Here is a 27,178-nt window from a genome sequence, read left to right on the forward strand (position 1 = left end):
AATGTGACCTTATTTGGAAAAAGGGTTTTTTGGGGGGCAATCAAATCAAGATGAGGTCCTAATCCAATATGACTGGTGTCTTTATCGAAAGGGGAAAAGTGGACACAGAGTGACACAGGCACAGAGATAAGATGATGAGAAGACCCAGTGAGAACACTGGCCTACAAGCCAAGCATTGCCTGTAGCTACCGGAGGCCACAGGCATGCAACTGGTGCTCTCTGACAGATGTTAAAAGAAAGCAACCCCTGCATCCTCCCCAGCATCTGTTGTTTTTTGAGTTATTTTATTTTATTTTTTGAGTCAGAGTCTCACTCTATGACACAGGCTGGAGTGCAGTGGCACGCTCATGGCCACCGCAGCCTCGACCTGCTGGGCTCAGGCTAACCTTCCGCTTCAGCCTTCCAAGAGCTGGAACTACAGGCGCATGCCACCATGCCTGGCTAATTTTTTTTTTTTTGAGTTGGAGTCTCACTCGGTCACCTAGACTGGAGTGCAGTGGTCGCTCCCGGCCACTGCAGCCTCGCCTGCTGGGCTCCAGCGATCCTTCCGCCTCAGTCTTCCGAGTAGTCGGAATTACAGGCATGCGCTACCACATCCAGCTGATTTTTTTATTTTATTGTGGAGATGAGGTCTCACTGCCCAGGCGGGTCTTGAACCTGCGGGCTCAGGCAATCCACTCACCTCAGCCTCCCAAAGGCACGGGATTACAGGCTGAGCCACCGAGCCCGGCTAATTTTTTGATTCATTGCAGCGATGAGGTCTCCCCAAGTTGCCCAGGCTGGTCTCGAACTCGTGGACTCAGGCAATTCTCTCACCTCGGCCTCCCAAAGTGCTGGGATTATAGGCTTGAGTCACTGCGCCTGGCCAATTTTTACTGTAGAGACGACGAGGACTCACCAAATTGCCCAGGCTGGTCTCAAACCCCTGGGCTCAGGAAACTCCTCTCACCTCCACTTCCCAAAGTGCTGGGATTACAGGCTTGTTCCACCACGCCTGGCCCTTTGAGTTACTGATGATGTCCATCCTGACTGGAGTTAGGTGGTATCCCTGAATTGTGGTATCCCTGAATTGTACCCCACATCTTCAAAATAGAAAATTTTTTTTTAAAAAGGAGCAAGCCCGCCAACACCTTGATTTCAGACTTGTAACCTCCAGAACTGAGTGAGAATGAATTTCTGTTGTTTAAGCCACCCAGTTTGTGGTATTTTTGTTATGGCAGCCCTAGCAAATGAGTATGATTGGAAATTAGGTACATGGAAATTCCACAGTTTAATGTCGTACCTTACAACTGCTGACCTAGGTAATCCACCCACATAAATCAGATCCTTATCAAGACGATTGAGGTCGGAAGATACTCCTGGAGTTTCACCCTGCTTGGTTTCTTTATCACTGGTGTTATGTGCATCAATAACTGCCAGGAGTCCTGAAGGTCACACGGGAGAGATAAGAAAATGAAAATCACTTTCTACATTACAGTAAAACACACGCCTGTAATCCCAGCACTTTGGCAGGCGGAGGCAGGAAGACTGCCTGAGTCCATGGGTTCGAGACCAGCCAGGGCAACTTAGCGAGACCTTGTCTCTTCAGTAAATTAAAAAAGAATTACTGAGTGTGGTGGTATGGGTCTGTGGTTCCAGCTACTTGGAAGGCTGAAGTGGAAGGATCGCCTGAGCCCAGCAGGTCGAGGCTGCAGTGGCCATGAGCGTGCCATTGCACTCCAGCCTGGGCGACAGAGTGAGACTCCAACTTAAAAACTTTGGACTCCAACTTTTTTATCTTAAAAAGTAAAATGCAAACTTCTGTCAACCAAGTTCGTTTACAAAGACATAGTCTTTTACATTCTGCAAATTTGATCAGCTAATGTTCTTGGCTTTAAAAGACAAATGAAAAATCCTCCCTATGAAAGTTCATAAATCCAGAATACACATGCCTAAATGACAGCAGTGTGTGTCTGGAAGAAAATAGAATGGATTTGATTCTTGTTCCAATTCAGCATGTAATGTTACATAACGCACTTGGAAGCCACAGACAAACAGAAGTGCAATATTTCTCCAGGAAAATGTGAATTTTGCTTCTTAGTATTCCAAGGACAACATTACTTTCAATTAAGATATCACTCAAGAATATCCAGGAAACTAAAGAATAAAGACTGCTGATGTTAAAAAAATTTCTGTCTCTTATGAGAGTGACTAACATCAGGTGAGTCCACCTGTGTGTCTACCTTGCTTCCGGTTGCGTTGGAAGACGATTTTGTACCAGGTTCCATTGTTATACCGTCTGTCTGTAATAAGAGCAAGGGGTCCTGAACCCAGGTCAACCATAACTCTCACTCTGCCATGGACCAGCTCGATGGATAAAAAGTCTTTCTGTAAAGAAGAGAACACATTTCCCCATGACTAGGTCTTTATTCCAACTTTTTCTTTTCCTTTAAGTCAGGGACGGCAGAAGCCTTCTAAAGTCAAAACGGAGAAAGCTAGATCTAACCTCACAGCCAGAGATCTGTGCTATGAAAATTAAAATCTCCATAAAGGCTTTCTAGAACACCACACACATATAAATGAAACACTACGCATTGTTATGAAAATCTACAATTCAGTAAGAGAAGTGGTTCGTACCTTTTTCACTTATACTGAAAAATAGGCCACTCCTAAATAATAAAATTAGAAGACTGAGAAACAGAAATCATCAGCACATGAGATGAAAGTGAGAACATGAAATTTCTGTGGATGGAATTCAAATAAGGTCACTGGGGTCACAGAGAACATGGACCAAGACATATTATTTGAGAACATAAACAAGACATACTACTTGAGCTCCAAATTTAATAACATGTGTTTAATTGATATCTATAGTGACTGGAAGGCTGGTTTCTAGCTGGTACTCTTCTGTATTTTCCAAAGTTTCTGCAATGAATTTGTATTTTTTAAAATAGAAACATGTTTAGATTTATTTTTTAAATGTGTATACATAAACACGGCATAGTAAGGACAAATGCCAACAGAACAGAAGCATGTTGCAATAATGTGTTATAAACTTTAGGAGCTGAAGGCCATTATCCTAAGCGAAATAACTCAGAAACAGAAAATCAAATACCACATAATCTCACTTCTAAGTGGGAACTAAACAACGGGTACACATGGATCCAAAGATGGAAATACTAGACACTGGGGACTTCAAGAGGGAGGAGGGTGGCAGAGGGTTGAAGGTTGAAAAACTACCTGAGTACAACGTTCACTATTTGGGTGATGGGTTCACTAGAGGCCCAAATCTCATCATTACATGAGATAGCCACACAACAAACCTGTACATGTTCCCTCTGAATCTAAAATAAAGTAAAATAAACAAGAAAACGCCCTGACTTGCAAAGTGTGTTCTTCCTTAAGCAGTTCCATTACAATGAATTTGTATTAATATAATAAATAAATGATTTAAAATGGGGAAATTATATGGAATACGTATATATGTTATATTAGCATATGCTTAAAAACAATTGTATGGCATGCATATGTATGTATTTAATTAGTTAATCCTCGTTAAACATAAATAGCCTCATAGTCATCTAAACGTGTGTCCACAGTAGGGGCCAGTGCCCCCTAAAGACTCTTACCATGCCATTTGAAGCCAGGTAGAGGAGGAGCCCATTGGGTGAAAAGGTACTGAAGACCATTACTATCTGAGTCACGGTGGCCCGAAGCGTCTTCTCCACGGCAGAGTACCCGCTTCCGTCAAAATGGAAGGAAGCGTCTTCATTCTGGGAGCTATAAGGCAGAAGAAATAAAATTCACACTCTTGAGGGTAAAGTGAGTGAACAGTCCATTTGCGGAGGTCTCCTTCACAAAAGTCACAGAGCACTATTATTGCCATAGTTTGATAACAGGTGTAGATTGTAATATTTAAAAACATGCTTGCCATGAGATAATGCAAGACAAATGCCCAGACACTTCATAAGAAAAAGAAAGTTAATGTAGGAAGTGTTCACTGCGGTAAAAAGAAAATTCTTTACAGGAGGATAGCACTATATGAGTAAATATCTCTACTTATCAACTAGATTTGTGTCCTTTACTGTAACTGTCCTTCTTAATTCCAGTGTCCTCTGAATAATTTTTATATTGGCATTTATCACCCTCTGCTGGTTTTAACAGCAGATAAACTAGAGTTACAATATAAAACAAATACGTGCCCATGTGCTAGAGGGATCGTTTCACCAAAAAAACTATTGACATCCTTAAAAATCTCCAGGATGAGTTTAAAGACCTGTATCATATTTTGGGATGAATATATGGCTTACAACAGAGTTATAGAATCGATGGCCCAGGACACTTTCCAGATAAGTGTGTTTCCTGGTCTGCTCCTGAATACTCATCAAAAGAAAAGCTGAATTACTCACTATTTAATTACAAATTAATTCACCTGCAACATATCAGAATTATGCTTCAAAAATGCTTTTCTGAAATATTATGGGATTTGGGAGTGAAACTTGGGTTAGAATGGTTTTGGAGTATATATTTGAATCCTTCCCAGTTGAAGACATAACAACCAACCTCACTGCCACATCTCCAAGCAAGACAGTATAACCAAACATTGAAATTGTTTCCACGGACAAACAAAACAAAACAAAATATAGGAGCACTTTGTGAAACCTGAGGTTTCAAATTTACAGTTACCTACCTTACAGTTTTTAAAAAAATTTCTATCTTGTGATCTCTTTTAGGAAGTATAACTTTAAAAAAATTGCACTCTCCATAAGTTCTTAAACTATGGCTTAATTCTAAGTCTTTAATTCTTAAACCTATGACTTCCTAGACACATATTCCCTTATTCTACCTTTGGCCAATCATTGCTGCATGATGATAAGGACAGACTTTAGAATCAGACTACTGGGGTTCAAATCCCCATTCCCCGATTAACTAGCTGTGCGCACTTGGAAAAGCTACCTTTATCTATACAATAGGGATAATAAAAGAGCCTCCCTGGGAAGGCTACCTAAGACTTAATACATGTGAAGTTCTTGCAACAGTGTGTGGCACACAGCAAGTGTTCACTACATGTTAGCATGTATTATTCTGCTGTGCTCAGAGGTCATTGATGGATCAGTCTCCATATTGTTTATTAAAAGCTGAACCTCAAAGATTAAGTGCCTTGCCCAAAGACAAACCCCAAGAAACTGTGAAGCCGGGTTTCAAACAAAACTCCAGAAATCTGTCTTGTCACACTGTGCACGCCCTTCCCTCCCAGAGGCATGAGTTCTCCTTTCCCCCACCATCTCCTCTCCCCTCCCCCTCTTTCTCTCATCAAGGTCTTACTCTATTACCTGGGCTGGAGTACAGTGGTATGATCATGGCTCACCACAGACTTAACCTCCTGAGTTCAGGCAATTCTTCTGCCTGTCTCCTGAGTAGCTGGGACTACAGGTTCATGTCATCACGCTTGGCTAATTTTTGTATAATTTTTTTTTGGTACAGACGAGGTCTCACTATGTTGCTTAGTCTGGTCTTGAATTCCTGGCCTCAAGCAATCCTCTTGCCTCGGCCTCCCAAAGTGCTGGGATTACAGGTGTGAGCTGCCATGCCCAGCCTGAGTTCTCCTCTCTTAAGAAGGTGGAGGCTTAGCCGGGCTTGGTGGTTCAGCTGTAACCACAGCACTTTGGGAGACTGAGGTGAGTGGATTGCCTAAGCCCACGAGTTCAAGACCAGCCCAGGCAACTTGGCGAGACCTTGTCTCTACAATAAAAGCCGGGTGCAGTAGAGCACATCTGTAGTTCTAGCTATTTGGAAGGTTGAGGTGAAAGAGTGCTGGAGCCCAGAAGGTTGATGCTGGGGTGGCCATGAGCGTGTCACTGCACTCTGGCCTGGGCAACAGAGTGAGTCTCCAACTCAAAAAAAAAAAAAGTTGCAGGCTTCACCCTCAACCCTCATGTTGGTCACTTCCCCTTGCTTCTCCCAGAGGCACAGTGGGCTTCCATACATGACCACAAGGTTTGCGTGCCTCACCAGCCAGCCAGGAGCCTGTTTCTCACATGGGCCATAGGAAGACTGCTCTGGCCCCTGCCTAGGTGAGGGGCCCAGGACACATGAAAGTTCTGTTTGTTACAACACCTCATGGATGACTCCATTCTATACCTGGAAAAGTTCCCATCCCCCCGCAGGTACAAGTGGAAGCCCTGCAGTCAGGCAGGCCCGGAGTGAAGTTCATCCTCCCCAGCTCTCAACCCCAAGAGCCTGAAAGAATCGCTGAACCTCCCTGGTCCTCTAAGTTCTCATTCATAAGATTTGGATAATTCTGTACTGACCTATGCACCTGCCCTGCTGCTGTCATGCCAGGGCCCTGGAGTTAGGATGCTGCTTCTCCCACTGTTTTCCCAGCCCTCCTTGCCACAGCTCACTGCACTTTCTTGTTTCTATACAGTAATTCCCCTACATACGAACGAGTTCCATTCTGCAAGTGTGTTTATAAACCCAATTTGTTCATAAGTCCAACAAAGTTAGCCTAGGTATCCAACTAACATAATCGGCCATATAGTACTATATTGTAATAGGTTTAGGAAAATTTTCACACAAATAATACATTAAAAAACAAACACAGGCTGAGCCACTGAGCTCAGCCTGTAATCCCAGCACTTTGGGAGGCTGAGGCGAGTAGATTGCCTGAGGTTCAAGACCAGCCCGGGCAACTTGGCAAGTCCTCGTCTCTACAATAAATCAAAAATTAGCCAGGCGTGGTAGTGTGGGCCTGTAGTTCTGGCTACTTGGAAGGCTGAGGTGGAAGGATCACCTGAGTCCAGCAGTTCGACACTGGGCTTGGCCGTGAGTGTGCCATTGCACTCCAGCCTGGGCGACAGAGTGGGACTCCAATTCAAAAACAACAACAACAAAACACACAAAAATAAAGAAAGCACAACCACTTGTAGAGGTTGTATGCACATGACAATGTATGCCAGACTGATAAACGAACTTATGTGATTGGACATGTGATTGCACATTCACATCTTTAAGTTTGCTACTTGAAAGTTTGTATATAGAGGACTTACTGTATAGGTGTTTTTCCCCAGACCATGAGATATCTATGGACATAGGCAGTACCTGGCAGTGAGGTTAATGGTTGGGGTCAGTGGAAGGGACAGAGTAGAGGTGGGGGCATTTTTCACGTTAGAATTGCTGGAAAGTTCCTTGCTAAAAACACAACATAAGGAAAAAGTGATGAACCAGAGAGCCTGAATACATGTGCTCATTCCGCTGAGGTTCTATAGCAGTGAGTATCATTACTTTACAGAGTAATAACATTTTAAAAATCATATCTGCCAATTACAAAGTCTTACTTTTTACACATTTGTTACCAAGAAACAAATTCAGAGACATCAATCTACAAAGCAAAGTCATATCACTGTAGGAAGACCAGTGATGAACATTGGTGAAGTGCTTCAGAAAGAAAGTATTTTCACATACATGGCATTACGTGTCCATCACGATAATTTTGGGAAGTGGGTAAGACAAGTATGATTATTGTTTTCCTTTACTGGAAAAAGAAACCAAACCTCAGAGGTGAAGACTTATCACCCAAAGTCACTAGAAAATTTGGTCAAGAGCCTGAGCTAGGAGACTGAGAAACTTAGACTCCAAACTCAGTATTCTTTTTAATCCGAAGGCGGCAATAACCAAGCTTCTGGTCACAATTTTTTTTTTTGAGTTGAAGTCTCACTCTATTGCCCAGGCTAGAGTGCAGTTGCATGCTCACAACCATTGCAGCCTTGACTTACTGGAATCCTTGAGCCTCAGTCTTCCAAGTAGCTGGAACCACAGGCGAGTGCCACCATGCCCAGCTAATTTTTTTTAATATATATATTGTAGAGATGAGGTTTTGCCAAGTTGCCCAGGCTGGTCTTGAATCCCTGGACTCAGGCTATTCTCTCACCTCTGCCTCCCTAAGTGCTGGGATTATAGGCGTGAGCCACCGTACTTGGCTTGGTCACAACTTTTTAAAAAAGCTAGGGGAGGGAGAAAGTAGCAAGTAGACGGCGTAAATTATAGAATCCCAAGCTATGAGTCATGGGAGCAAGTAGACCTGACAACAACAAAATGAAAACTCACCCATGAGTCTCTAAATGTAATGAAAATTGCTTTTAACTGATCTTGTCACTGCTTGCTGTTAATTACAGATGTTTATCTGGACTGCGCAACCCATCGAATGAAAGCAATTATATCAGATGTTACAATTCTCTAATGGCAAAAGACAACTTATTGTCTTAATTACTAAAAGCAGCATCTTACATACTTAAGGAGTTGTGGTTATTTTGTTATAAAATAATAGGTTATTGAGTTCAGTGAGATTAAGTCATTGTCTTCTGCTATGTCAACATACACAAAATGATGTCTGCTGTTCTCCATTTCCAAACGCATTTTATTTCCAGAATTATAAAAATTGGTTAGGAATAGGAAAGTACTAATTTATAAAAAGTGACTGCACACATGTACACACAATTCTCAACCTTTTCAAAATAAAAGTGTACAGCAGTTTACCTGAGATTTAATTGTGGCTCTTTGAGACAGAAAGCTGTTTGAGAAGATTTAGGGTTTATGATCCATGATCAAAGCCAACAATACATATACAAAGCATACAAGACACAGCAAAAAGTGCACCTCTTTTAAAAGGTTAAAAATGATATCCATTCTTCCATCTATAAATAATCTATATTATATCCTTTGCAATAAGATGACTGACATCACAGACTCAATCCATCCTTGATGTGTATGTAAATTCTTTTTTTTTTTTTTTTTTGAGTAGGAGTCTCCCTCTGTTGCACAAACTGGAGTATAGTGGCATGCTCATGGCCACCACAGCCTCTACCTGCTGGGCTCAGGCAACCTTCTACTTTAGTCTTCCAAGTAGCTGGAACCATAGGTGTGTGCCACCATGCCCGGTTCATTTTTTAATGTATTGTAGAGACAAGGTTTTGCCAAGTTGTCTAGGCTGGTCTCGAATCCCTGGGCTCAGGCAATTCTCTCACCTCTGCCTCTCAAAGTTCTGGGATTACAGGCGTGGGCCACCATGCCCAGCTTGTGTATGTAAATTCTTTCAGCAGTTCTCAGATGTTAACAGAATGACATACTATGTGGTAAATTGTGGCGACATCTTACCTTCTGAAGCACCCATGGCACTTGCCTTCTCTTTCAATGTAGTTCCACAGGCCAATAGATTTTCCATTCAAGAGGGCCTCTCCCATGCAGCCTTTAAAATGGGTAACTTTCACAGCAGGAGATTTCTAATATAAACAAGCAAACACAACCCACATACAGTTGGTAAGGCCGAATACATTCTCTAAGTGCACAAGACAGAGAGTTTCTCCTAGGAGTTCAAATCCATAGATGTAAATTTTGAGAGTACAACATTCAGAAAGATGGCCAGTTTTGTAACCACTGGATTCTTTTCAGTTATAAAGTGAAATCCTAGAATAAGTGACAACTGAACAAGTTCTAAACATCATTTCAATGACTGGGGTTGCTGGAGAAAAACGTTTTTAACAGGTGAGAGAACAGAGATCCTCAGAATGTAGTCGGTAGTGAGGAAGACCCAGCTGGAACTGAGACCCTGACCCAGCTGGAACTGAGACCCTAACTCCCACTTCAGAGCATTGAACCAGGTTCAAGTCATGCAGCTGCGTTTGGTGAGAGGATAACTGGTACAATGAAATAAATATGACGAGTCTTTTTCTAAACACAAACTGGTATTAGTCAACCACTAGAGTGAGAATAGAGATAAAGAAACTTTACAGAAATTAACATGGAACATTGAATTTCCTATTTCATCATTGGAAAAGAAACTCAAATAGCAAAATGAGCCATTGGTTCCTTCTCCATTTATGCTATTGATTAAGCACGGTAGTTAACCCTACAAAACCAGCCCAGCTCTGCAGATGAGCTGTCATGAAGCAAAACAATAGAGGCAGAAAACTCTTCATCCGCCTAAGATCTATCCAACAATCTAGACATAATAATTTTGTATGTAGGTAAAATCAGGCAATCAGTCCTGTTCAGATGAACATTCAGAACATTACCTTGATTTGTCCTCCTAGTCCTCCAACAAATATTAGTGTTGAATTGTTTATATCCAGAACATTAGTTACTCCTGGAGATTTACTTGTTTTTGTTGGTGGCTCTTGATTTGAGCTCATTTCCTTTACACTCAATGAACCAATGTTTCCAAATCTAAAGGTCACAAAGAATTGCAAAAGGAGCACTCAGAATTTCGAGTCAGTGCACATACAAGTATCCCCTCATATGCAGCCGTCATGATTCTTCCCAGGACTCCCACAACAGCACCTCCTACTGGTTCCCCCACTGCCAGTCTTGGCCACCCCATCCCTAGTTTACTCTCCAAAATCTTGCAGAGTGGTTCTTCTGAAACAGAAATTTGATCATGTTACCTCTCTGCTTCAAACAGGTTAGATGGGCTAAACTGTACTTGAAGGTAGCCTACTGCCTTCAATATGACTCCACTTTGTAATAATAAAGAAAAAATTGGCCACAAAACGGCATATTAAAGAAAAATATTCTCAAAGCTGCTTAAAAGTGTTACCTCTGGAGAGGAACTTCAAAAGGAAGAATTTTGCTGTGTTTGAATTTTAAGAAGACACATTTCCTGCTTGTATCCTTATCTTCTGTCCTTCCCTACCTGCATGACCCACCGACAGCCACATGTTCCTACCAGGCTACATGTTCTCCTCTTTACTGAGGAATAAATATTTTACTGGGTTGATGGCTTCAGACTTAGACTTTCCTCTTTTTTTCTTTTTTTGAGTCAGAGTCTCACTCTGTCACTCAGACTGGAGTGCAGTAACATGCTCATGGCTCACCACAGCCTCAACCTACCCAACTCAGGTGATCCTTCTACCTCAGCCTCTTGAGTAGCTAGGACTATGGGCATGCACCACTACACCTCACTAGTTTTTGTATTTTTTTGTAGAGTTGAGGTCTCACTATGCTGCCCATGCTGGTCTTGAACTCCTGGGCTCAAGCAATCCTCTAGCCTTGGCCTCCCAGAGTGCTGGGAGTGTAGGTGTGAGCCACCGCACCTGGCTAGTCTCAGACTTACACTTTCTAAAGATAACATTCTAAAGGTAATCTAAACTTTTAGACATTCTAAAGGTAACAAATTTTTTATTTTTTCTTCCTTTGATTATTGATTTTGCAAAGTTTATTTCTTCTGTAATAAGAAAATAAACCCAAACCCTTATTTCTTTAAACAATTTTAAAATTAATTAACTTTTAAATTACATATTGACAAATTATAATTGTATATACTTATGAGGTGCAAAATGAGGTTATGAGTTTTAAATACAATTTAGAATGATCAACCATCAACTGGTGGATGGATAAATAAATGTGGGTTAGATACACAATGGAATACTACTACTCAGTCTCTAAAAAAGAAATTCTGTAATTTGCAACAAGTCCTTATTTCTATAGATAATCTAAACCAAGTATTCTTTGATTATAATCTGGCTTTCCAAAAGTTTCAAAATCTATTATATGGTGTTACAAGCATGCAATTACTTATAAAATAGTTTTAAAAAGAGAGATGCTCTGAAAGAACTTTATTACCTGGTTACACGGATACTGTGCCATTTGTTGTCGTCAATGGGGAAGTCTGAAAACTCCAAGCGTGTTGACCCGGAGCCCAGATCCCAGAGGAAGGCCACCTTCCCTCGCCGCATCTCCACGGCAAGGAAATCAGCCTGGGGCATGGGGCATGGGTGGGGGTGAGTTTATGCACTGGGCTGTTTGCACAATCACCAAAACACTTTAAAGACCAGTTTTTACAGGGTTTCCTCTATTTTTTTTTTAAAGCAAATCCCCCCAAACTCTCTTCATCTGTCTTAGCTCCCCTCCCTGGAGCTGGAGTATGGCTCAGAGCCCTGAGGACATCAGCGCCACCCACAGGCGTCTTGCATGGTCCTCCTCAATGGCCTTCTTAAAACTCCGCAGGAAAACTCACTGGAGGTCACAGGCAGTCCATGGGGAGCATGAGGGAAGGCATGGTGCTTATTTGCTCAGTCTCAGAAGGCAAGAAATTGATGTGAAATATGCAGTAAGACAGAAGTCATGAAATCCCACATCATAGACTTGCACAAGCTCTGCATCTTATTTCCCAAGAAGGCATTTCAGATACTATACGTGCTTGTTAACATTTTCTTTTTTTTTTTTTTTGAGTTGGAGTCTCACTCTGTTGCCCAGACTGGAGTGCAGTGGCCGCTCCCGGCCACTGCAGCCTCGACCTGCTGGGCTCCGGCGATCCTTCCGCCTCAGTCTTCCAAGTAGCCGGAATTACAGGCATGCGCTACCACGCCCGGCTGATTTTTTGATTTATTGTAGAGAGGAGGTCTTGCTGCCCAGGCGGGTCTTGAACCCGCAGGCTCAGGCAATCCGCTCACCTCAGCCTCCCAAAGGCGCGGGATTACAGGCTGAGCCACGGAGCCCGGCCTTGTTAACATTTTCTACCCTCTACGTCCAAGATCTCTGACCCATTCCCACAGGCACAACCACAGTAGCAATGCTATTCCATAAAAACTCACCCTCTGGGAATCACTGAAACCTTTATTTTTAAAGAGACAGAATCTCTGTTGCCCAGGCTGGAGTGCAGTGGCACGATCATAGCTCACGGCAGCCTGGAACTCCTGCCTCACCCTCCCAGACTATTGGGATTACGGGCATGTGCCACTACACCCAGCTCTCCACTGGAATCTTGCTGGCAATAAGAGCCTGGGTAAAGCTTGCCAACTGTAATAATACTCAATCATCTCTGAGGTAACAGGGGTATTACATAAAGCTCTGTAACCATGGCTTGCGATTAAGATGGCAGAGGGAAGCATTCTTGAGAAATGTCACTTTCCTTCTCATAGGCTTTCAAATTTGTACCTTATTTTTAATCTAATGCTACCATTTTAATCTAATGCTACCTTGTAGAAGAATCAATGATTTCACTAAGGCTCTACTTTTTTTTCCCAACATTTCAGAAAATCTACAATTTCATAAAAGACTCATTACTGCTTTCCAAAAGTCCATAACTTACATTGGTGCTGCTCCCAAGGTAGAAGAGAAGATTATCGGGTTCCCGTGTCTTAACATTTAGCGTTAAGGTGTTATAGTTCGTAGAAGAAATCTGAGGCTGGTAGGCCCGGATACAATCTCTGTCTGCAGACACAGCGACTTTAATCTATAGAAAGAAAAAGAATGTGTCCCAGTCATTTAGTGACACACACTGACAGCTCACCAGCAGTTTAATAGTGCTCTCCTGTAATGAATTTTCACTGTAAGGCAGGTCTCCTCTCTTGATAATATATAAAGCTTCCTGTTTCATCAAGTGAGAGATCAGATGGTGATAAAAATGATGTATTTGGTAAAGTGTTTAAATATGGGAAAATCAGTTGTAGTTTTAAAAGGGTAATTTATATAGGAAACTGTCTCACTTATGTGAGATTTAATTCCTTAAAGACAAGGACCTTATCACCTTGGAATCTTTCCACCTGACCAAAGAGAATTTTTGATGTTCATTTGGTGAATAAAGGCAGGGGTAATACATTTATTCATTCAGCAAATATTTATAGAGCAATTATTGCACTTACCACATATATCTTTGATTAGTAATTATTTGCATATATATCTTCCATTAGCCTTAAAGAGTCTAAGTGTTGTTAACCATAGCATTTGGACTTGCACATACATTTATTTAGTGACTGTAACTAAAACACATGGAGTCAACATTCCTTTTCCAATTGTGAGGACACTTGGGGAAAAAACAGAGAGCCCAGAACTCCTTTTTCTTGCCTAGAAAGCTCCAGGTGGATAAATATAAGTCCAGAGGTCACATTCATCCTAAGTCCCCAGTTGCATGTCAATTGCACATTCTCTTGAAACTCTAATTATTTCCCCGAAACTCCTCTCTTTCAAAGCACAGCCAGTGCCATGTACCATGAACGGTTATAAAATATTTTCCCAAGTTTGAACTTCTCAGTGTACAGTGGTGGACACATTTAGTGACATGGATTTGTGCAGCGTTTGTGCCTATACAAATTGTTTTTTCAGCTTCTCGAGGTTGAGGCCCACACTGCACATGCATTCTGAAGAGCACTTGGATCATTAAAGCTAAGTTGGTAAAATGAAGAAGTAACACCATATGCAGCCAATATAACTTAGAGAGATGTTATCACTAAGACAATACATTCTGCACTGTCTAGGCTATAGCTACCCTTCTAGGCTATAATGATAAATCTTCCCTAAAGACTCAGAGAGCTCTGCTTACAACTTTTTAAAAAATGTTGAATAAAAGCAGAATGCAAAGAAAATGAGGCTAACTATTGGCTTTAAATATCCCAAGCCCCAGTTATCACGAACCTGGGATTATTGGGATCTGGGTCTGTGGAAGTCCTAGAGCACCTGGTGTGACCGAATGCCATGTTTACAGGAATTTTCTGGGACTCCGTGACCAAGAGTCTGGGCCATGGGAGTGTTGGGTAGTACTGAGAGCCACGGGGCTCCAAACTCACAGAAGCTGCTTGTTTCCGGGCCTGGTTGATCAGCAGTTTGATTTCTGACAGGTTTCTGCTCAAGTTCTCTTCCAACAGCTTCAAAGGCTTCAACCGATCAAATAAAAGGTTGGCTTGTGTTTCCACGTCTTTAACTTTTCTTCCAGCTAACAGAGCTGACAAACACAAGGAGGCAAGGGGTGGCAAGAAAGTTGGGGTGGGGTGGGGGAAAAATGAGATAATCAGTTGTCCACTAATACACTGAACAAAACAGGATATTCTAAGAACCAAATGGGTGTAATCTGGGTAACTATATGAAAAAGGTGCCATAGCACACATTGTCCAAGGCCCTCTCTTTCTTTAGACATGCAAATCCAGATGTCGGCACATTTTTACTCTTTAGGAGTATGCAGGATTCTGACTTTCATGACTGGAAGGAAGGGCACTGACATACTGGTCATGGTGGAGGCGTGCAGAAGCCGGTTAGTCTCTCGTAAGGTGGCATTGACTCTGGACAGGCTAGTGGAGGTGTTCAGTAGCTTCTGGCTTAGTCCCATGACATCCTTCAGTGTATTCACCGCACTCTGATTTGCAGATGTGGCCAGCTCTTTGGTTTTGCTTCCTTTGTCTCTCACACCTGAAATAAATGAATATACAGACATGTACTCGGGCACTTATACACAGAGAGAAGAACAAAACTACAACTAATGCAATCTTACACAGAAGCCCATTATGGTCATTTTACAGAGTGTTGAACACAAACTGAAATTTCCTGTTTTTGTGTGTGTGTGTTTTTCTTTTGGGCACTGGTCAGTGGCTTACAGGGCTTCTTGTTTTTAATGGCAAAATTACCTGCATCTCATATGCTCTACTACCTGTTTTTAGGAGTAATAAATATGAAAATAAAATATTTTTTTGGTAATAATTATCTGGGATATGATTTCAATACACAGTGAGATCACAAAAGCAACAGTTAATCACTACGTGATTGGCATCTTAGATGTTAATAAGTGAAATTTTCCTATTTGGGTCCTTTTCTATCACCCTTTTTCATCATCATTAAACATGTTCTCCACATCATTTCATGTCTGGATTAGAAGGTTTTCAAAGTCAAGTACGCAGTTGAGGTGGAGATGTCCTAAGCTGGGGGAAAAGGTACAGTAAATCCCCTACAAGTGAATCTTCAAGTGGCAAGCTCTCAAAGATGTGAACATGTGTTTGCATGTCCAATCACGTAAGTTAGTTCATGTGTCTGGCATACATTATCACATGTGTGCAACCTTTATAAGTGGTTGTATTTTTGTGTACTTTACTGTACAGCATTGTAGAGACCACAGGAGTACAGTATCCTTATTTCAAGCCCAGGATGTCTGGAAACAGATGTAAAAGCAACGCTGATATAGCTGGTACGGTATAGCCAATCTTGTTAGCTGGGTACCTAGGTTAACTTTGTTGGGCTTATGAACAAACTGGACTTAGGAACACCCTCTTGGAATGAAACTCGTTCATATGTAGGGAACTTACTGTATTTGCCCATAGAATCAGTTGACGGCTAGAAATAACAGCAGAACAAAGACTGCACAGGCACTTGAGGTCAACTAGAATTCAGTTACTACAGAAAATTTGGGTGAGGAATTTTTTTAAAGGCACTATTATTTGTTTTTAAAGTTTAAACACAAATTCGGCAAACCACTAACAGTAGAAGAAGGTGGATAAAGGGTACAGAGATGGATTTTTTTCTCTTCTTACAACTTTTCTGTAAGTTTGAAATTAATTCCAAATAAAAAGTTATTAACCATTTAATCAAAATATGCCATATTGTTCTTTAAAAAAACTACCAGATCAGAAAATCTCCATTGAGTCAAGGTAAGAAGTAAGCCCGATGTACTCATGCCCAGTTTCCCCTGCACAATGAAAATTGCAGACAGAATGACTATGGAGACAAGCTTGACCACGTAGTAAAACTTTTTCAAAACTTTTTTAAAATTCTTATTAAGAATAGAGAAGGCCGGGCTTGGTGGCTCAGCCTGTAATCTCCGCACTTTGGGAGGCCGAGGCTAGTGGATTGCCTGAGCCCGTGGGTTCAAGACCAACCCAGGCAACTTGGTGAGACCTCTTCTCTACAATAAATTTTTAAAAATTAGCCAGATGTGGTAGCACGTGTCTGTAGTTTCAACATCTTGGAAGGTCGAGGTGGAAGGATTGCCGGAGCCCAGCAGGTCAACGCTGGGGTGACTGTGAGTGTGTCATTGCACTCCAGCCTGGGCAATAGAGTGAGATGCCACCTCAAAATAAATAAAAAAATAAACAAAGAATAGAGAAGTTTGAGGTGATGTAAATAATTCACCACAGTACAATTCATTTGTATTACAACTTTAAAAAAAATTATCCTATTTATAATTTTAGTGAATACCGCATTTCCAAACCATCAGTATTAAGGTGACCAGTGGACCTATTTTAGAATGTTTTATTTCTTCATGAAGGAGAATGACTGAGCAAGAATTCTCTAACTTGCCACATTAATAATGAATCTGGCATTTTCCCTTAAGGCAGGTAAAGAGCATTCTCACTTCTTTACCTGCTGATCTCATTGAATGACGCGTCTTTCATCTGAGTGATATATCAAGCCTATTTCCTAAATAAGCAATTAAGACGGTTGTATAAAGTTTCTGTTTTTAAGAATATAATTGTAGTATTTCAATGCAAATGTGAAAAAACAGAAATCTTCATTTCCCAATCATATTCTTTGCAAGCAAAAACTTTATCAATTACAGTCTCATTTTTGAGCTAGGGCTCTTGGATCAAGAAATGTCTTTCTACTTACCTTCAGGAATTGCTTTAAGTATCAAGAGCGTTTCACTGGTCTGCCTGGTAATTTTATCAGCATTTTCTTGAAATCTATTTGCCATATTTCTCAGTTCACTTAGTTCCAGTGTAATACCTATTGAAAGCGGGGGAAAGGTTTCAGTTTAGGTTAGCCACCACTTCTGACCCATCTACGGAATCAGTAATAAAGAGACTTTCAATATTGAAAGTTAGGCCGGGCACGGTGGCTCACACCTGTAATCCTAGCACTTTGGGAGGCCAAGGTCAATACCAGCACTTTGGGACTGCCTGAGTCCAGGGGTTCAAAACTAGCCCAGGTGACTTGGTGAGACATGGTCTCTACAAAAAATTAGCTGGGCATGGTAGCATGTGCCTGTAGTCCCAGCTACTTGGAAACCTGAGGCAGAAGGATTGCCTGAACCCAGCAGGTCGAGGCTGCAGAGGCTGTGAGCATGCCACTGCCCTCCAGCCTGGGTGACAGAGTGAAACTTCGACTCAAGAAAAAAAAAGTAAAATTTTTTCCAGCAAGACTAAGTACCATTCAATATAGAAATTAAGAGTATATTTTTAGTTGACTTGATTGTTGTTTTTTTTTTCTACTTTGCTTGTTCACTTTCTCACTAATATTTCTCCTTAAATTTCCTGGTTAATGTTATTAGAGCTCAATGATGAAGAACTGTGTTTAAATCACGTGGTCTTAATCAGATGCACTGAATTCTAATCCATGTCTGGATCTTGACCACCTTTCTTCTCTGGGTTGTAAACAAAAGGCGGCCTCCTTTGATAAGAGTGTTTCTCAGTCTCTCACCTGTATCCCTGCCAATCCTATGCATCTTTCTATTCCCTTCTGGTCACCCAGTTGGGACTCAGCTTAACCTCATTCTTAAGTTGGATCCAAGCTTTTGCCTTTAAAATTTCTGTTCATGACACACAATCACATTTGGATTTTGAACTCATGTTTAAAACACGAAATGTTAATTGCCAGAAAGTTCACAATTTCAAAGTCTATGAAGTACTTAAAGTTCTGTGAACTGAAACTACCACCCATCAACATTGATGCAGAGTTTGTGCTTAATGCTTTATGATGGAGCATTATGCATTTTCTGCACTGTGAAATGACAACATAAATTCTAAATTGTGTCACTCACAGAGAAACAAACAAACAAAAAGTATGCACATATCCAAGCTCTTGGTTCAGACAGCTGTGGAGGGCTATGGTGCTGGACTTGGAAGTAGTCTGTAAAGGGAATGAGCTCTGTGTATGGTCCAGTAATTACTCCTATAGAAGAAGTCTTGATATTTTTGGTATCTAAGAATACATTAAGGTAGAAAGCATGCTATTTGTTACAAAAAATTGTATGCCTACTAGTTTATCTTACATAACAGATTCTGTGGCCATTTTGTGTTATGGTCATTGGATAGCCTTTACATATACCAAATAATTGCTTCTCGAAACTCTTAGGACAAAGTTGGGTGTGGTGGCCCATGCCTATAATCCTAGCATTTTGGGAGGCTGAGGCAGGAGGACTGCCTGAGTCCAGGGATTCAAGACCAGCCAGGGCAACTTGGTGAGACCTCATCTCTACAATAAATCAAAAAATTAGACAGGCATAATGGTATGTGTCTGTAGTCCCAGTTCTTTGGAAGGCTGAGGCAGAAAGATTGCCTGAGTCCAGTAGGTTGAGGCTGCAGTAGCCATGACTGTGCCACAACACTCCAGCCTGCGTGACAGAGTGAGACTCTGATGAAAAGAAAAGAGAAGAGAAGAAAGAAATGCAACTCTTAAAACAAACTAAACTACCCAGGTATTTTTTTGAAAAATTCATAAATCTGTTATTATTTAATGAAATAATTATTATATGAAAACCTACCACGAATCCAACATGACATTAGTCCTATGAGAAAGGTAGAAGACATATAAAACATAATACATCTCTTCGAGAAACTGTGAAATAGTGAGACAAATAAAGGAACACATGCAATCAGAGAGATAACCCAACAGAAGCTATAAAGAACAGTGAAAGCTCCAAGCTATGGCAATGAGCAGAGGACTTGATCATCAAGGAAGACTTAAAGACAGAGAGGACTGTATAATAAAGGAAGGACAGAGAACAGAGAGGACTGTATAATAAAATCAAATTTTAAATTATAAGATGTTTGCATGGTAGGAAACTGGAATACTAATGTGACAAGAAATGCTGTGCTTCACGTTGCTCCAGGAAAGGAGAATATTCTTAGAGGACACTCAGGAAGGGGCTCACATTCACTCTCCCATCCACACAGTCCTTGATCCAAACTGACCTTGATGCTTTCCTCTGAGGTCTTTGGCTTCTTTTAGAACATTGGAACTGCGCTGCAGAGCCACCTTCCCATTAGAAACAAAGGATTCTGGGAACTGGAAAACAGAACGACTTAAACATGGTGACTAGAGGGCAGAGGGGAGTCCTGCCAGGGATGGAGGAAGCAACTCCATCCGAGTAGCCCCCAGCCAAGTGCCCAGGAAGAAAGTCAACTAAGTACCAGGTACCAGGTATGCAGAAATTTAAGGTGAAAGAACACAAAGACATTTTTAAGTATGTAAGAAGGAAACCAACTATTAAATAAGATTTTTGCCATAGGTAAAGAAAAATGCTTCAGCCGGGCACAGTGGCCCACTCCTGTAATCCCAGCAGTTTGGGAGGAGGAGGCAAGAGGGTTGCCGGAGACCAGGGGTTCGAGACCAGCCTGGGCAACTTGGCGAGACCTCATCTCTACAATAAATCAAAAAATAAGGTGGGCGTGGTGGCATGTGCCTGTAGTCCCAGCTTCTCAGAAGGCAGAGGCAGAAGGATCACCTAAGCCCAGCAGGTCAAAGCTGCGGTGGCCATGAGTGTGCCACTGCACTCCAGCCTAGGGGACAGAGTGAGACTCCAATTCAAAAAAAAGAAAAAAGAAAACAGGTTCAAGTAGCCATCCGGAAGTATTATCATTTTTATTGTAAGAAAATGTAAGATTTTCCTCATCTCTACAACACTAGTTCCTAGTCTGTGTCAAGAAGTATTTATGACCTTAAGAAATTAAAACACCTATCACATGACATAAAGATAAATAGATTCTACCAGAAGAGAACGCCAATAAGCATAAATTTGAGCCATTGAGGCGTTGCTCAAACAATTTCCTGTCGTGCCCAGAAAAAGAAGCCCACAGGTATTTCTTACCAGGCTCATCTCAGTTAGAGTCCTGTGAGTGTCTTTTGCCAGTTTCTCTGATTCTTCAATCAGGCTCCGAATGTTGGCATGGACATGGGCCGCGCTGGTTGCATTCAGGGACACATGCCTGACACCTTTAAGGCCACTATCAAATCAGCATAGGTGGAAATGTGATTAACTAAATCAAATAGATTCACTCATGAAAATTACAAGTGCCTACTATACTTGAAAGTCTCCTAGTTTCTTTCCTCTCAGAAAAATATCAGTAGCAAGGAATGCAACCTATAGATAGGTTCCCTCTAACTTCAAAAGCAATTTTTGAGAAGCAGTAGCCACATTGTCACAGTAACACTCGGAGTTGCTATTTGATCAGAACCAAAGAAGAGATTATTGCTGTTTTTTCTTTAGACCACATTCATCATTTCCCATCAGCCTCAACATAATCTGATCTCTGTTCCAACCCTCTGTGTCTGGCCGGTGCTACACTGCATGTGTGCGTTAGTTATAGTCACCGTGCAACACAACCTATTCATTTCCAAAATGCTTCCCTAAGCACACATAAGGATACTGAATCTTATTCCTCAGATTTCATACATCAACTTTATGAAATTCACTAGAGATTTTGGGGGAGGATCAGATAATATTTCAATCAGCTGAACTCCATTCATTCTAACAAGTGGACAAATCACTTAGGAACTTGGTAGCTGGTAACGGCACAATCTCATCCAGCTCCTTCTATCTTGAAAATGAAATCTAGCAATTGACACATCTTAGCCTGCTGAGTAATTCACTTCATTTTCTTTCCAAGGTTATTGAATCAGGTGATTCCCAGACCAGATATTAGCAGTTATTGCTGGTTACTATTTGATTGGCAAAATTCAGTGATTTATAAATAAAAGAGAATAATGTTATTTAAGTTTGTGCATCATACCAAATTGCTTTTACTACTCGTATACTAAATAATAAAGATTTTGTTGTAACCATGTACAGAGTCAGAATTACCTTTTTCTCTTTGGGGAAATGAAGAAAGACAATGAAAAGACAATCACCAAGTATCTGCTGCTATTTTCCATGACTGATTCCTATGGTGCATGGAGGCAGCGGTACTCAATTTAGCATATCATTTACGCAAGATTCTACCTTATATCGTTTTTAATTGCTTTTGTTGCATGAGCTAATCTTTTAGGTCAGCCTTTCAAATATGGGGAGGCACTTCTTTCTCCATCCACAGGACACACCTACACACAAAAACACACAGTCCCAGTGGGTTCAGACTTTTCCCACTCATCATTTATAGTAGGTTTTAAAGAAATGAATTTACCAATTAACTCACAGTGTTGTGTAAATCACTGATAAGTCCTAAAACCCCAGTTCCCACATTTGCCACACATTAAAATCACCTGGGGATTTAAAAAAAAAAAACCACAAAGCTCCGGGGACAGCCCAGACCAAAACCAATTAAGTCACACTCTTTGGGGGAGGTGGACAAGGAGATAAAGGAATCAGTACCTTCTGAAGGTCCCCAGGTTATTCCAATGTGCAGACAAGTTTGAAACCACTGGCCTAAAGTTGTGCTTCTTGTTTACAGCACTTTTTACAAGTTGAGTACATATTTAACAATACTCCAAAAATACAAGTTAAGATATTTGTATTACAATGGTAGCCTTTCAGGCAATGGAAGATGGTTGGGGATGGTATCTTTCAGAGTTTGGAAAAGAGATGCCCACTTTTATAGATAGAGTGTGGGCAGTGACATTCTCCACCCAAATCATAAACTCTCCAAAGGCAAGATTTATAAAGCAAGTAACAACCTCATTAAGTCTCACATGCAACCACAATTTCCCAGAGCCCTGAGCCCTCAGTAGTGCTTAAAAAAAGGCTTGATGACTTCATAATATAGCAAACTATTTGTTTTAATTCCTGTCCAGTTCCATCTGCGTTTTTCCTAAACATTTCCGCCAATGGTAAATTATGCTAGCAGACAAGAGGAAATCCGACTTGCCACGTAAATAAAACAGGAGTGCTTATTTTTACACAAAGGAAGAAGAGTAACTCCTCACTGCCATCAATAGATCCTCCCTTCTTTGCTCTGATCGATGGGTTGCGACCTCTCGAATCCCCACAAGGGTGCGGTCTCACCTGTCCAGAATTCCTGCTAGTCTTTGGAACTTAGCAGCGTGATCCTCGGCTCTGTAGACCAGATCGAGAGCTCTCCTTTGGGACATGTGCATGACCAGATCGTCTACGTGGTGCCTGATTTTGGCAGCCCATAGAAGTAGCTCATTCTGATGATGCTCTAATTGCTATGTGGAGAAATTAATATTGTAAATACAAATGCATCTATTTACTACCTGATATGTGCATATAGATGCCGTGTGTGAAGACTCTCTGGAAACTGTACAGTAGCTGTGCTGAGTTGTAACTTACGGCTAGAGCATTTCGTGCAGCATTTGTTTGTGCAGTGGCAGCATCTATCAGTCCTCTTCCTTTGGCAATTAGCTCTGAGGTCAGGCTTTGTTCTTCTTGAACATGCAGATTTGTATCCTGCAACGGAAATCGCCTTTTAAGGATGTTTCTTAAAAGCAAGTCCAGCCTGGGCACGGTGGCTCAAGCCTGTAATCCCAGCACTTTGGGAGGCCAAGGTGAGAGGATTGCCTGAGCCCATGGGTTTGAGACCATCCTGGGCAACTTGGTGAGACATTGTCTCTACAATAAATAAATTTAAAAAATTAGCCATGTGTGGTAGCGCACACCTATAGTTCCAGCTACTAGGAAGGCTGAGGCAGAAGGATCGCCAGAGCTCAGCAGGTCAATGCTGGGGTGGCCGTGAACGTGCCACTGCACCCTAGCCTGGGCGATGGAGTGAGACTCCAACTCAGAAAAAAAAGCAAGTCTACTCCTGAACTTCGGTGCTTAATGCTGTGTTCAGAAGTCAGTGCAAGGGGCTCTGTGTTTACTGTTGACATTGGAGACTCTGGTTACCAATGGTAACTGCGAAGGCGAGCAGTGTCAGACTCACCCTGAATTCTCTCAGGTTGGCATTGACTGTGAGCAGCAGGTGACTGCTTTCCTGCATCTTTGCCTCGGCTTCCCTCACGAGCGCTTCGGCCTCCCTCAGCTCGCTGTTGTGCTTTGAAAGGAGGCGGTCTGCTGCTTTTTTTAACACTTCCAACTGTTCCTGTGGCATCTGATAATTCTTCTGAATTTGTGCCAGGAGGTCCTCAGCAGCTCTGATAAACAAGAGTGGTTCACATGGTAAGCAAATGCACAAGAAAACTCATATCTGAAATAGTAGAGGAAGGAAGTTTTACATATTCATACCTAGTCTCTTCTTGAAATCGCAAGTGATACATCCTAAATTCTTAAGAATGGAAAGATTTTTTCTAAAAGAGCCATAGACAGGGCAGATTAATCAACTGGTTTTTTTTTAGTGGAGTATCTCACTTACATTTATTCATGCCTCAAAGCAAAGAGTCCTTATACACGTGTACAGTGAGGCTTGTGTTCCATCTACCACAGCTTGCTTGCATGGACAGGCACACCGACATCTCATCTCCTGAGTCTAAGTAAAGCTGGTTGGTGATGACAACGAGCAGGTGTAGGTCCTGAAGCTTTCAAGCTTCATGTCTTTTTTTTGTTGTTGGAGTCTCACTCTGTTGCTCAGGCTGGAGTGCAGCGGCACACTCATGGCCACCCCAGCGTCCACCTGCTGGACTCTGGCGATCCTACCGCCTCAGCCTTCCAAGTAGTTGGAACTACAGATGTGCGTTACCATGCCTGGCTAATTTTTTATTTATTGTCTAGATGAGGTCTCGCCAAGTTGCCTGGGCTGGTCTTGAACCCGCAGGCTCAGGCAATCTACTCGCCTCGGCCTCCCAAAATGCTGGGATGAGCCACCAAGCCCGGCCATCTTCATGTCTTATAAAATCTTGATTTCAAACAGTGATGCTCATCAACCCCATTCTTATTCAAACCTCTTGGAAAATTTGGGTTTAATAGGGCTTCATGGGGATCTAAACACTTAAAAAAATTATCTCTATCCACAGACTTCCTAATACATTTTTTGTAATGAAATTAAAAGAAATCATCTCAGAGAATCTGGATTCAGATTATTGGGACTTCTATGTTAATGACAGGAACTGCAATCTTTCACTGTACGCAACATGGTAAGAAATTGAAAGAAGGGTATTCAGGGATGCATCATGAATTTACCAGCTTATTTATATGATAAAAGGATTTTCTTGAGCTGGTTAAGAAATAGGTTTTCTGAAAGTTTTCAAATTCAAATTACCAAAAAGATATAATTTGTACCATGAATAAATGCAAGTTTCAAAGAAATTAAAAGTTTTTTCCTGCCGGGGCACAGTGACTTGCCTGTAATCCCAGCACTTTGGAAGGCCGAGGCCAGAGGATTGCCTGAGCCCAGGGGATCGAGACCAGCCTGGACAACTTGGTGACAGCTTGTCTCTACAATAAATCAAGAAAAATTAGCTGGGCATGGTGGTGCACGCCTGTAGTTCCAGCTACTTGGAAGGTTGAGGCAGAAGGATCACCTGAGTCCAGCAGGTCAAGACTGTGGTAGCCATGAGCATGCCACTGCACTCCAGCCTGGGTAACAGAGTGAGACTCTGACTCAAAAAAAAAAAAAAGTTTCTTTCAATTTCTCGTTTGTTTGTTTGTTTGAGTCAGTCTCACTCTGCTGCCCAGGTTGGAGTGCAGTGGCATGCTCATGGCTACCACAGTCTTGACCTGCTGGACTCAGGTGATCCTTCTGCCTCAACCTTCCAAGTAGCTGGAACTACTGGCATGCACTACCGCACCATGGGCTCAGACAACCCTCTCGCCTCAGTCTCCCAAAGTGTTGGAAATACAGGCGTGAGCCACCACACATGGCTTCCAATTTTTTAAATAGATAAATATGCTATCAAATTGCTTATTTAAATCAATTTTGAATGTATAGCTGCCCCCATGGATTCTTCCAGACTTTGCAGTGTCCTTTTTGCCTGATCTGGAGGCTCATGGTTAATAAATCTTAGCCATAGGTACAATCATATGTATGTTGCCTCCTGAGCGTCCTAGCAACACTCTAAAAATTATTGTGGTCTTGGGGACCCCAGCACAAGCACAGAAAGCAACTGGTTTGTCTGCTAAATGTTCTCACACATAAGAGTGCCATTCTTCAGTATAAACCAACAATTTTCTAAAAATTATAATTAAAAAGCAGATAATTCCTAAAATTATCCATGTAATTTGAAATGGCATATATACAGGAATTATCTATGTAAAATCAGAGAGTGAAGGCCAGAGAACAAATTTTAAATTCTTAACTTTTAAAATGAAAGGTCTTTTGCAAATTAAAGAGAGAGATCAGTAATCTTACTAATAACTGTGTTCCATATAGAACCAGAAGATCCCCAGTGAAACCCTAGCCAGTGGGGAGTGTCAGGGGCACCCAGGGGACTCTTCCCCTCCCATTAAATGCATATTCAGAAAATGAACTTTCCTGAGTTGGACCCGAAGTTCTCAGCAGGCAAAAAAGGCTCTACTGTTCGCCTTTGTGTCCCCAACTCCTAGCACCATGCCTGTCACCTGGGGCTCAATCCATTTTGTTGAATGAATGAATGAACTGAGCATGAAAGAGTAACAGTGGGAGAGGATGGCCCCACAAAATGACCCCCTGGGGTCTCCAGGACGGCCCTGGGAATCTCTATCCTTAACAGACCCTCATGGTGTGATGTGGGTGGGGGTGGCTGGAATCAAGTGCAGGAGGTTTATATGTTTTCCCGGAGGCAGGGGAGCTGAGGAGGTCAGGGAGTAGAGCAGAGCCCAGCCAGGCCTGGGGGGCCGCCTCCAGCATGGACGGGTCCTGGGAAGACCAGCATGGAAGCGCCCAAGAGGAGCACAGACGAACAGCCTCAGTTTGCAGACACGGGGCTGCAGCACTCCTTTCAGGAACGTGGTTCACCAAGATGATGCCCCCTGCCTCCCGGATCCCTGCCAACAGCAGCTACGTTCCCTTGCCTCCAGAGTTACCCCCACCCTGCCTCGCTCCTACGCTAGTCTTGTGATCGCATTTTCCTGCCCCGGAAAGGAAGGCCTGACTGTTCAATTCTATCCACCTGTTTTTTAGGGACTGGGTCTCAACAGGTACTTCTTTCTGTTCTGAGTTGGAAAATAATAGTGCTTGGAGTTAGGCAGAGTTAGGTTTGTGGTGAGGGTTCATACTGTCCTGGAGTTTGACATGGGCAAGTTCCTTGGATTCTCTGGGCCTTGGTTTCTCCAACTGGATTATCTCACTGACACAGAGGAGGTGCTCCACAGACAACTTCTCACACCCCATCTCCTGGGACCTGGCCCTCTTCTGATTCCTCTAGTTCCTGGTTCTCTCGGGGTTCTGCCAGGCCCTTGTATTCTAGTAATTAGATTACCAGTCCTCTCTCCAAACCTCATCCAAGTGTAGGCTACTCTTTTTCTTTTTCACTTAACAAATCAAGCAACAATGTCAAAAATTATGCCCAACAACAAAAAAGATGTCAACTTAACCCTCCTGTGTATTGCTGGTGGAAGTGTACATTGTTTTCAAAAAAAATTTTTTTTTTTGAGTTGGAGTCTCACTCAGTCGCCCAGACTGGAGTGCAATGGCCGCTC

The 27,178-nt window shown here is 41.9% G+C and overlaps 1 protein-coding gene across 1 annotated transcript in view; it reads right to left on the bottom strand.

Moving 5' to 3' along the window:
- The window catches only part of LAMA1 (laminin subunit alpha 1), a 157,110-nt gene that overhangs the window by 27,646 nt on the left and 102,286 nt on the right, over positions 1–27,178 (bottom strand). Inside the window, exons 38-52 of the mRNA XM_021709489.1 lie at positions 23,550–23,760; positions 22,958–23,074; positions 22,670–22,833; positions 20,540–20,675; positions 19,644–19,737; positions 17,341–17,457; positions 14,971–15,153; positions 14,538–14,692; positions 13,064–13,207; positions 11,596–11,729; positions 10,050–10,200; positions 9,133–9,257; positions 3,609–3,759; positions 2,223–2,367; positions 1,283–1,424 (exon numbers count right to left, since the gene is read on the bottom strand). Of these exons, the coding sequence (XP_021565164.1) occupies positions 1,283–1,424; positions 2,223–2,367; positions 3,609–3,759; positions 9,133–9,257; positions 10,050–10,200; positions 11,596–11,729; positions 13,064–13,207; positions 14,538–14,692; positions 14,971–15,153; positions 17,341–17,457; positions 19,644–19,737; positions 20,540–20,675; positions 22,670–22,833; positions 22,958–23,074; positions 23,550–23,760 (2,169 nt within the window). The remainder of the gene's footprint in view (positions 1–1,282; positions 1,425–2,222; positions 2,368–3,608; positions 3,760–9,132; positions 9,258–10,049; positions 10,201–11,595; positions 11,730–13,063; positions 13,208–14,537; positions 14,693–14,970; positions 15,154–17,340; positions 17,458–19,643; positions 19,738–20,539; positions 20,676–22,669; positions 22,834–22,957; positions 23,075–23,549; positions 23,761–27,178) is intronic.

The sequence above is a fragment of the Carlito syrichta genome, unplaced genomic scaffold, assembly GCF_000164805.1.
Source record: "Carlito syrichta isolate Samal-C Ts95f unplaced genomic scaffold, Tarsius_syrichta-2.0.1 Scaffold239038, whole genome shotgun sequence".
Taxonomy (NCBI): domain Eukaryota; kingdom Metazoa; phylum Chordata; class Mammalia; order Primates; family Tarsiidae; genus Carlito; species Carlito syrichta.